This window comes from Nesoenas mayeri (assembly GCF_963082525.1).
Source record: "Nesoenas mayeri genome assembly, chromosome: 2".
Lineage (NCBI taxonomy): Eukaryota > Metazoa > Chordata > Aves > Columbiformes > Columbidae > Nesoenas > Nesoenas mayeri.
Window position 1 is genome coordinate 44,898,755 of NC_137543.1, and position 12,442 is coordinate 44,911,196.

Here is a 12,442-nt window from a genome sequence, read left to right on the forward strand (position 1 = left end):
AGTCCCTCTATGGTTTTCCTTAGTTCCCCTTTAGGCACCGGCAGGCTGCTATAAGCTCTCCCCAGAGCCTTCTCTTCTCTTTTCCAGGCTGAACCCTCACTGTTTCAGCCCGTCTTCATAGGGGAGGTTGCTCCAGCCCTCTGATTATCTTCATGGCCCTTCTCTGGACTCACTCAAAGAGGTCCATGTCTGTCTTATGTTGAGGGTTCCAGAGCTGAACACAGTAGTCCAGATGCACTCTGCTGCATTAATCCAGCAAAGATACCTGCTTTGCTTTTATTCTTTAGCTGATTTTATCTGGTGTTTTGGCCAATGTCCAACTCAGTGAGGATCAGTGATTAACATAATCTGAGCAGAATTTTTAAAACGTCCCTTCCTTGTATTAAAAACCTACTAGCTTCCCTCAGACATGATTAAAACCCAGTGACATCAATTACTAAATTTTGTTTGATGTCAGTCAGTTTGAAAAATGATAGCATAAGAACAGTAACAAGTAATAATAAGTTGCACACTAAAATAACTAAACATGGTACCCTGAAACCCTTCACAATCCTTCCTCATCATGATACCTGGCTGGTGTAAATTATTTTACATGAAAAAGGTTTTGAAAACTTGTTGCAGATAAGACCTAGTATCTCGCTCCTTCAACTTTCACAGCAGTCAAAATGAAAGGAGTGCTTAGAGGATTTTGCAGGATTTGATCACTGCTCTGCTCTCAGCAGAAGTTCTAGCATAAACATGCAATGCTTCCAAAAGGGCACAATGAGAGAAACTTTGTATATCAACTGTAAAATGTAAATTCTGTTTAAGAATCATTGTTACTTTATGTTCTTGGTGGGATTGCCATTAGTGGACTAAATGCATTTTTTCTGACTTCAAATAGCATTGTGCCTGTTTTAACTGGTAAAAAAAAAAAAAGAGTAATCTGCATACGGTGAACTTGGCAGTAGATAAAGATTGGATCATCACATCCCTGGAACTGTTTTAAAATCCACCAAATCTTCATCTTTCACAGCAAAATCTCAGGGTTACAGGGTTGTTTCAAGTTAGGCAGCCTGAATCATTACTGTTTACTTAATATTTTGTTCTTCAAACCAAGAAGGAGTTTTGCATGAATTTTTGGCATGTTACCTACGAGATGAAAAAAGGTCATTATCAAGTACCAGACTGAAGTTCTCCAGAGCAAAGATCAAATCCTGTCCATGCCGCAGCCTTTCAAAGGATGCTGAATAAATATTTAATCTACCTCAGTTTTCAGGTCTACAAAACAGGGATTTCTTCCACCTCAGACCTGTGTTTTGAGGTTAACATTCATTAATTATGTTGCCAGCTATCTGGTTTTGTGGTCACCATCATCAGGGTGAAGGAGCAGACAGTAAGTCCACAGCCTCAACATGAAAATACAAGGGCAGCTGAAAATAAATTGTAAACTCAAACTCAGTATTTCAAACACACAGAAAGACCAGATTTTAGAAAACGACAAAGACTTAGGATCAGATTTGTATTTCCATACAAGCTGGCTTGTTACCAGGCAGATTTTCAATTTCAGAGGAACCTACCACACATTTAAACAACAGGACAAGTATGTGATCAGTCTTTCCATTCAAACACCAGTTTTCCCCATGTCTATATTTGATTTCAACATTTAACAACACTCTGCACTTGCCTAAAAGCCACCCACATGCTGCAGTGAGGCTGCATACGCTTTTAATTTGGCTTTTTGACTTAGCACACAGCTTCTGCAGCACTCCAGTTTTCCCTCCAAAGAGCTCCATCACAAAGTCCTACAGCACCTGCACAATTATTTGTATGGCCAAACAGGCCTACTAATTTTAAAAGTATCATATAACGTTGTACTTTGGAAGAATACTTTTGCACTTCAGATGTGAAATAAAACCACTGCCCCAGACTCTATAAACCTTCCTCCATCTGTGTTATTCATGAGCTGCACTGCCCCAAGACCCTGACAATATATGGGAGGAACATTATGTCAAGGGCTTTTGTTGAAAGTGCTGGATTCCATTTATTTTAATAGGCAAGATAACTGTATAGTGCATCATTGAAATTAACTGGATCAACTTTTCAAAAGCAGGAGTCTGGACAGTAAAAATAAACAATGTGCTGACAGACTCTACCCTCTAACACGAAAACCAAGTAATCACAAAAGTACTTTGATATTGCCATCAGCTCTCTAGTCTGCACACCTAAAAATAGTTATCAAGCCCCTAATGTTCTCCCCCTCTCCTTTTCTTCTTCTTCTTCGCTGCCTGAGTTTAGATGCAGCCTTCAAACCACTACCTACGGTGTTTCTAGCTTCGATCAAACCTGTTAGAATCACCCTACCCAGAACATACAGCAAAGCCTTGGGGAGGAAGAAGGGGGAAAGCTGTCCATGATCCTCTTGGAAGAAACAAGACACCATTTTTATCTCAATTTATTGCTTGAACTTTGCAAACTTCCATGTTTGATTGAGTAACTTTGCATTCCTGTGATCTAAACTTAGCAACCTCTCCATAACAGCGCTAGAACGAAGACTCTCCAAGAAGCTTTCAAATCTATATCAGTTATTTCAAGAGAGCCAGCAGCAAAGCAGATATTAATTATATATATATTATATATATATATAAAAATATATATATATATAAAACTATATATATATATATATTAAGGTAGATATTGCTAAGCTCAGTAATTAATTTATGAATTAAATGTTTCAGGTCTCAGTTCAGCTTTAACTTTTCATTTGTCCCTAAGCTGTTGCACCACACTGCTTAGTGAAGGCAAGCACTTCTCCTCTTGCTAAGAAAAATAAAGGTATTGCCTTATTAAATGAGTGTGTGTGGACTCTCTGCACACATGTGTACGCACATGCCTTGAGAGTATTTCATTAGTCCCAACTGGGAGGGCAGATTAAAGAAAAATACCAGAAACCATACCTACAGCCTGACATATCTATAATATGTTGCAATGCTAGATCTCCTTTCCCACAGCACATATCAATATGCTATGCTCACTTTTACTGAAGTGCTTGGCAGAAAGCATTCCTGACTCACAACAGTTTCTGTTCACTGTACGAAGCAGAGGCAAGTCATACCTAATAAACTGCTATAAAATACACATACACCACTTCGGATCAATGATTTCTCTGGTAAAGGATGTTACCATGTAATACAGCTTAAAGTTTTCAACTTTGTCATATTTTCTAAACTCTGATCTCTTCAATTTACTTTCAGTTATGTGACATTCCCCTTTAGCGGAGTGAAAGCATGCATTAGCTAAACAATGTGGTTTGGATTTAGTGTTCCCATGCATCATCATGAAAATGTTTGTCTCAGCAATAGTGTCATTATTGTTACTAGGAACAGCTGCTCTACCATGTCTTTTGATTGTGGAAAGCAGAGTATCTCCCTTCCCATACCAATTTACAAGCCGGGGAAATTAAAGCAGGGCCATCAAGTAGGAGGTTTATGAGTACACACTGTTCTGTACCTGGCTTCCTCCTACCACAAAGGAAGCAGAAAGTGCAACGCAGCAAGAACAGCAGCAAAAGAAATATTGCAAGCAGAAACGTAGTTTGGCTCCCTCCGCTGGTACTTCTGACTCTGGACCAGGGACTAACCTGAGGCAGAAATCCTCCTCTCAGGTGCAGCTCCCTGGCACTTCGCCTCCCTTACACGTGACATCCTTTGAGCGAGAATTAGAGCAGGGGGTTTGCTGCTGATCAAGCTGTGTTTAATCACTCCTCTGAGTTTCCGAAGTGGAAAGATGTAGCCCTCAGCGTTCTTGCCAGCACCGCTGGCCCCACTGAAGTGAGAGTTTCCACATCCATCTCTGCGTGAGCGATGAAGACCCGCAGGTTTGCCAGCAGGGTCACAGCAGCGACGCTGCGCTCTGTGGCCTGTGCAGCTTGGCTCAGGCCAGCTGGACGTGTTCAAGGAAATTTCACACCGCTTAGAGCTATTCCCATCACTACACTGAGGAGCAGGCTCTAACTCACCTTTCAGAACAAGATCTCTCATTGGAGTTTTATTTTAAGACGGATTTTCAAATAAAATCTGTTTTGTGGGATACTACACTTTTTGAAATGTCTCTAAATGGGAAGCCATGCTTTCAGTCAGTGATGCTAACTAGGCATTTCTGAAAGTCCAAGCTTTTGTAACTTTACGACTACAGGAAGACCACAGTTTTTGAATGGATTTATTTTCTGATTTAGAGAACTAAGTTCTGGTTTTGAAAGGATCTTGGATTTCCAGCTTTGTTCTGAAAATGAGAATTAGGGACTCTGAACACTTCATGTGCATCAAACAAAACTGAGTTTGAGTAAGGCAGTTACATAGTCAGGACATTCCTATATAGTATATAAAAATGTGTAATAAAACAGTTCAAAATGAATATGGTAAACTACAAGGATTTTTTACAACTTTACCTACGATATTTTAATTGAAATTTATTTTTGGCCCGAAAATAACAATTTCCAACAACCACAAATGCTGAAGTTTCAGTAAACTTGATGGGTGGGAAGAGATGGGGTTTCCTAGGTGAAAAAATGCAGAGACAACGTCACATCCTGGACAGAAGCAGCAGAACGCCAAGTTTTACCCATTTCTGCTTGGACAGATATATTCTGTACAGTCTGCTTACAGTCAGAGATGTTGTGGTTTCTCCATAATTACTTTCTCCCAATCAAATTAAATCAAGCAAAAAAAAATATTTCCTTCAGCTGAAAGATACACAAACAGAATGCAGAGTAATGGCTAACAGCTGTGTAGGTAAGAGTACAAAGGCAAAAACTAGGAATCCAGCCTTCAGCCTTACAACAGGAGAGCTATGTACGGTACAGATCTGAGAGGTTCAGGCATGAACAAAACAGATTATTTGTTATGGTAAAACTCCCAAACAGACTACTCAGTGATATTCATCAGCCCAGTAGTTTCTCCAGGAAAATTGTCTCATAGCTGTGTTCAAGGCAGAAATTAAGACGGCCGGGCAGCACTCCAGCTTCTGCCTCTCCACACCACTTCTCCTCAAAGGAAATGGCGGGGACAGATCTCAGCCTAACAAGACACCAGCATCCACCTGCTTTTCTTCAGTCAATACAGGGAGGATTTAGCTGCAGTATGGAAACCCTGCTTCTTCATTTTCCTTGGCAAAAGTGAAGTAAAGTCAAGAAAAGCCACCGACATCACAACAGACCCTGGGAGGAACATGGTATTCGTCAGTCACAAATGTGCAGGAAACCTACATATAATAAGGGATAAACAGCACCTCAGGAAAAAATCACCTAGGTAGAGAGCACGTTGTCATCCTTTTTGGTGGAAGAAATCATCTCTGTGTCAATGCATGTGCATGAAGGGAAGCGATCATGCATGGGAGGATGAGCAGCATGGTGGCAAAGACATTGCTGATGGCCATGAAGTATCATCACCCTCCATGTTATATCCCAGCTGTGTCCACAGCCAGGGAAAAGAAATTTGTTACCTACAGCTTTCTTCCTCAAATTCTCCATGTCTTCTGTTTTTACTGTGGTTAATATTATAAAGTAATCTCTGGCAAAGAAAATGGAGCAACAAAACACAAGTGATGATGTGTCTAATCTCTTCATCATGTCAAAGAACCACTTCATTGCCCCACAATAGCCCTGCACCAGTACATTGTAACATATGTGGAAGAGAAAAAACTGTTCTTTTTTTCAGACTGGGTCCCACAGAAATTAGGCAGAAGCATAACTCTATCTTTTCCCACTGGAGAAGGATCTGGAGCCACAGATTATAGCAGCCAAGACAAAAGAGAGCCAGGGGACCTCCCAACAACTCCTCAATATGCATTTACAGCCTCACGCAGTGTCTCTGGCAGAAACTTCCTGGGAAGGAAGGCAGTGGTCCTGTCCTCAGGTCTCTCTGAAGAATGAATTCCACCTGGGGTACAGTTGCCCCCCTTGCCAGGACAACATGCCATTTAGGGCATGATTTTTATAGCTCTCGGTGGACTTCGTGCTAACACATTCATAAGTGCCCAGCTCCCTTCCTGCGGTTGCTGGGGGCAGACAGGGGAGGCATTTCAGCTGCACTGCGAAAGAATAGCTTGTTTTATTCTAATGTGCATGTATCATCCTCACTGTGGGAGAAATGAAGAGGGGAGCTGGTCCCTCAACCCTCTGTGTTGCACACATTTAGTCAACCATCCCCATCAATTTCATGCATCGAGTCCACCAGCCACACGTTCCTAAAACTGAATTCTGCGAGGGTTTCCCAGGCATGCACAGAGCTCTGTTTATGGCAAAGTGTCAAAACTATTACTCTAAGGAGATCTTTGTTTTGGAAACTTGCTTCTCAGCTATGGTTTGCTTCCTCTTTAACAATCTTGAAGCCAAGAAGTTTTCTTTAGTAGTTGCTTTTGTTTTTAGTCTCTGCTGCTTACACAACTGGGGAAGATAACACCTTCAGATTTAGGTCACCCATGTAAAAAGGTGTTTGGTAATCTCGTCTTGATCCCCAGTACCATCTAGATCATAAAGAGTGGGATTAAAATCTGGCCCCACTGAGCAGATCTGGAAGACATTGGGGGGGTGTTTGGGGTTTTTTAAATAAAATTGGAGTATCTAGGTGTTTGCTGCAGGCCAGCATTGAGGTGCATTTGTAGGCCCATGCAAGCTCCAGCCAACATTGTTTGGCCACAGTCCTTGCTTTTGTAAGAACTGACATTGAGCTTTTCTCTTCAAAGGGTCAGAATCATCCGTATGTATTACAAAACATGACCCTGTGTCCTTGTACCGCAACTCTCATCACTACAGTTTCCCAGCATAGGCAGGTACTGAATAACTTTTACATTTGGTCCAAATTCACAATATTTCATCCACACTTACTTCATGAGCAGAAACAGTACAGAGAAACACATGAATGAGAAACAGTATTAAAAAAATATGAGCTGCTGCTGCCTTCATGCAAGCTTAGCAGATTGTTTACTTCTTTCCCCTCATTAGCTTGTTGTCCCCTGCTTTTTAACCTAATAATGACATTTTTGTACTAGGGGGAAAAAAAAAAAAAAAAGTTTGAAAATCAATAATAATGCCCAAGGCAAATGACAAGAAAAACATCATGGCATTATTCTTGCATCTTCCCCAAGCCACATTTTTTAAAACATGCCAGGCAAGCCACATGTTCTCCACTTTAACGTCATCAATGTACAAGAGGCAAAATCAACTTTGCATTTTCTTCCTATGGTCATGTCACCTCTACGTGGGATTGCATTTGATCTCATAGGGTAAGGGGTTGAACAGCACCCTTCTACTTTAAGGAATTGACAGCATTTCTCATCTTGGTCTTAACAGTTACGTGCTGCAAGAGCTGTAATTTTATGAGTACAATGGAAAACCCAAATCCTAACTACTTATGGTTATGAATACACTAATTCCATGACACATCACATTTTTGGAGGCTTGTTTCAGAGGATGGCTGCAGAGCATTCCCATCCTGGTGTTAGTGAGAGCAGCAGAACAGCGAAGTCACCCATGGTCCCTGCTGGGGACAAGGCACCCAGAACTCATCACACAAGTACTCAGGCTGCTGGGAACATACTGAGGTATGAAGAGGTGTCAGAGCATCCCAGAATTAAATGCATGCTCCCAGACTTCTTTGTGTGTGTTTCACTGGAGTGAGCAACTAATTAGCCAAAAAAAGCCATTTGCTGCTGCTTTGTCAACCATGTATAACATTATCTTGGTTTAACTCAAAACAATCTAACAACAGCTCATTTATCCTGAAAGTGACAGGGAAACACGCTTTTTCATCTCTCCCACTTAGGATTCTAACAGAATATATCATAAAAGAGCTCTGAGGATTAAGCAAACCACAAGCCTACCAGAATTGTCAGGTAGCATCCACTTTTTTTAAAGGCCCTTCTCTTTGGGATGTGCTAATGATCAGCCCTCCATCCCCCTATTTTGCTTCCTCCCACACCACTTTGTTCTGCATTACGAAGCACAGCGGAATTTGCATAAACTCATCATACTCCTCAGCAGCCTGAGGTGATCTGGTGAATTAATAAGGAAATGATGAGACTAGAGATGAATTTAAAAGGAACTTTAGCTGTATCAGTTGTTAGTGTGTTTTCTAGTTTCATTGAGGTGGACAGCTGAGAACTAAAAAAGCACCCTAGTTTATGTTACATAGCATCTTCAGATTGGTGCACACTGCAGACTATCCCTCAGAAATTTAGGGTTTAGTGCCTTAGCACATTTATTATTAATAATGTTTATGACTGTGTCACAGTGAGGGAACAAGTATACATATCATATATGTATGTGATACTGCACTTATTGATGTCATTGCTCCTGCAAGCCACTGTGACCCAAATTATTTCCACTGTACAATTCTCGTTCCAAGCAGATATTTCTCTTCCTAAAAGGCTCATATGAAATGTTTCACTTGTCAATGAAGCAATTTCACAACTTTTATTAAATATTCACTCCCTTCCGATCATCATGCTCCAAAAGGGCAGCTGACCACATTGCTACGAGCTACGTTCGTATGATCCAGCTGCCAGCAGTTTATCCTTGAAAATTTGTTATAAAGCAGGCAAGCAGACCAAGTCCTAACCAAATTTCCACTGATGATGCACAGATAACATTTTTCCCCATCCAGACCAACAGAAGAAAATACTTTTCTCCTTGTTTGCTCACAGATAGCTCCCAACTGCTATGCAGTTGAGGCATTACTAAAAAAATTATGTACAAAACCAGATGTACTGCTACAGCCATTCAGGACAAAAGACACCGTGCAAAGTATGAAAGATTATGATATTACAATACAAAACTGGCTGTGTGTTTATATTACGTTTATTGGAAGCATAATTTATAGGGCCTTGCTGCATGAACACCTATGCAGTAGGAGGTGCATCTGCATGTTCTCCTTTCCTCTAGCATACTCAAGGTGGAAATTAAGTCACTGCCTCTCCCACTCATGACCCACCACTCAAAGGACAGTCTTAAGATACCTTCCTGAAAAGAAGAATTCACTCTTGTAGTCGTATGAAATACAGTATCATAAATACTTCGTTTATCAGGAGATTTTATATGCCTTTTGAGAGTCCTCGTATGGCAAGGATTCCTTTAGTCTAATTCTTGTTTACCCTAGCATGTTACTTCCAGTGACTTCGTTGCTTATCTCGTCTAGGATATGATTTATGTTAACTCATTTCCTGTAAAAGCATACGCTAATAAAATGAAAAAATTGTGAAGAAAGAACAGGCACAGCTTTGAATTGGCATGGGACATTTCATGAGTAACGAGATTCAAATCCTTTTAAATTACTTTCTCAGTGAACCTTTAAGGTTCTGAAGGGCAATTCTCCCTTTTTCTGCAGTTCCTGTAAGAACATTTCATTGGTGCTGTTTCAATAAATCCCTGATGCAATAACCTGGTACTAGAAAAGACCTAGGTCCTTTCTTTAAAGGACACCTGCTGTTCATGCTAAATAAAGTAGGGACAAGTATCATATCCATACCAAACAATCTTCACAAACAGATGCTTAAAGAAAAAAAAAAAAAAAAGTTGATAAATGGCCAGAAACATCCAATGAAATCAATTTGATAGCATCTTTACCTTTTAATGGTTCCCTGGAACACCTCTTCATGGTCTGGCTTGGGCCTGCAAACCACTGGGAATCCGCCATGGCTTGTACTTGCAAGAAGGCGAGCCAAGGAGGCAACGTTTTCCTTCAGGTGAAGGACTCTGATGCCAGGCTCCATGATGTCGCTGGCAGAGAACAATTCCAGGTTCAACCTGGAAGACGCAAAGGAGACAGCCAAAGGATTGTTTAGTAAACAGGAAATGAGGCTTACTGTGCCATGTTAGCATTTGACAAGTTTATAATGTGTTAGTAAATTACTTCAAGATGGAAATGAATCTGCTTTATTTGCAAATGTAAAAAAAAAAAAGAAAAAAAAAAGTAATTACCCAATAAAACTGCTTATCAAGCATTGCCTTTCTTTGTGTGAGATACATGATAAATTCAACCATATGCATGACATGGTCATCCTAGACAGGATATTGTAAGACTCATTTATCAATTTGCATGACTTTTCACATTAAAAAAAGATTTTAAATCAGAGCTGAAATCCTCTGGAATTCTGGCTGATATCAAATAGTTTAAAGTTAAGCACTTTGGAGAAATCCAGGCTTATGCTTATCATTGCAATAGGTTGGTTGGGGTTTTTTTGTGAGGGTGGTAGCAGCTAGAATGATAGCCCCTTCAAAGACAGCTTAAAAATCGTATACGGGTTTTCCAGTATGTTCTAACGCTTTTCAGGTTCTAGGCAAAGTTTCAGGAAATTTGAACATAAAAAACTGAGGAATGTGTGTACCCACTATTTCTGGCAGAAGGGTGAAATGAAAAATAAAGATACTTTCCACAAAATTCAGGAGTAATTTCTATGGAATTACGGTAGGCCAGATTCTAACAACTGAGGTCAATGAACTGCTCTAGTTTTAAGCTTGTTTTATATTTTCCATTTTTTAAAAAAATACATTAATTTTTCTATCATCTGGACACACCATAAGCCAGAATCTCTCGTTCAGACACAGGCTGACACAAACCACAGAGACAACTGGACCATAAATTTGCCCGCATCCTGTTTTACCAATGTACCTTTCATCTCTGTGGTAAAGCAACTCTTTCCATATGCTGTTAATTATTGTCCTCCCTTCTGAGAGACATGGGGTTATTTTTTCAAGCCAGCTACTCTGATGGATTGTGATGTGACCACCTGCCTGAGAATAACCGAACCGAGAAGACAATGCACTTCATAAATGGCACCTACATAGCTGTGAAACAAGTTTCTTCTTCTGTACTGGGGTGGATTTAAAGGAACCCTGGAAAAGAACAGGCTTATACATGTCAAATCACATCATACCAATCCCAAGTTGTATGAAACAGATGGCAAGCAATGACAATTCGGAACACCTTCTTGTTACAGATCCATGTTTCAAGGCACCAGAACACCATTTTATGGAAAAATGAACCTCTCTGAACCACATTTTGCTTCTGAATTAAAATGAGCAGTAGTTTACCTTGCAAATCAAAATGGCTGAGTGCAGAATTTAGTATCAACTAGTGAAAACAAAACCTAAAAATCCCTAAGAGATGGATTATTTCAGTCGTAATCTCACTGGGTGCTACCAGTTGATGCAGTACAAGTGCTGGAACCCAGTGGGAACCACAGATGCTGCTCAGGATGAGTTGCTGTCAGAAGTCTGCTGCTGTGGCTGTTTGTTGCATGTAACAGTCCATGACAGTAATTTTATTTTTCCTAAATGAGTAGATTTCTCTTCATTCTCTGCATCTTTTCCATCTCCATAGACTAGATACAAATTTGTATTTGCCTGCCTTAAGCTTTGTCTAGAAATCCTGTACACTGTATTACTATAAAAAGTACTGTACAGTGGACACAATGTGAAAACATGATTAATGATAATAGCTGCTTCCTGAATTACATTAAACATGTGCAATCCCCAAATGATTTTTAAATAAGAGCAATGTGAATACTCTTACATTCCAGCAGTTTCTAGAGTATATTTCTTAGCAGTACATAGGTTTTGTATCTTCATAGCCTTACAGTTTTGCTCTGTTTCATGGAAAGCAAATGTTCCACATTACTGCAGAAGTCCATGAAACATCCTTAGGTTTTGCCAAATCGGTCATTTGTATAAAACAACGGTATAGCTCTTTATACAGTTCTGTGATCTTGGCTTTGTCTGGAATTATAAAGTGTCTGTATTGTCTACAGCAACTATAGACCTTGCATTATCATCAGTCAGCTTTTTCAGATGTGAGAACACACTAAGGACTGGCGCAGATTCACTTCTCATTGTCAGTGACATTTCTTTCAATGAGAAGTCTGCCTGCTGCTCTAAAGAATAACCTTGTTTTGGGAGTGGAGGAGACAAGCAGGCAAAAGAGTTGTTTTATGAAAGACTGTTACAAGGCCAAGACATCTTTAAATAGAATTGGCTACAGAAAGCCTTTACCAATATATTGCTTCTCAGAAAAACACTAAGCCAAATCATAGTTGTATCTATAGGATCATAAGAATCAAGGATCGTTCAAGTCAGAAGGGACCTCAGCCGTTCTCTAGTCCAACCTCCTGCTCAAAGTAGACTCAGCCATGAGCTCAAACCATGTGCTTGGGCCTTTCTCCAGCCAGGTCCTAAAAACTTCCAAGGATGGACACTGCACAACAACCCTGGGCAACCTGTGCCACTACCCTGCTATCCTCACTTTTTAAAAAGTATTTACTCATATCCGGTATGAACATCTCTTTTTTCAACTCATGCCTGTTGTTTTTTGTCCTCCTACCAAGCACCACTGTGAAGATCATGGCACCATCTTCTCAATGATCTCCAATAGCTGGTGCGGAAGAACCAAGGAATGCACACTGTCAGGTGTCT

The 12,442-nt window shown here is 40.2% G+C and overlaps 1 protein-coding gene across 1 annotated transcript in view; it reads right to left on the bottom strand.

Moving 5' to 3' along the window:
• LOC308053278 (chloride channel protein C-like) overlaps positions 1-12,442 on the bottom strand; it is a gene marked incomplete at its 3' end in the record, with an annotated part of 89,099 nt that overhangs the window by 17,209 nt on the left and 59,448 nt on the right. Inside the window, 1 exon segment of the mRNA XM_080364134.1 lies at positions 9,599-9,778. Within this exon segment, the coding sequence (XP_080220260.1) occupies positions 9,599-9,778 (180 nt within the window).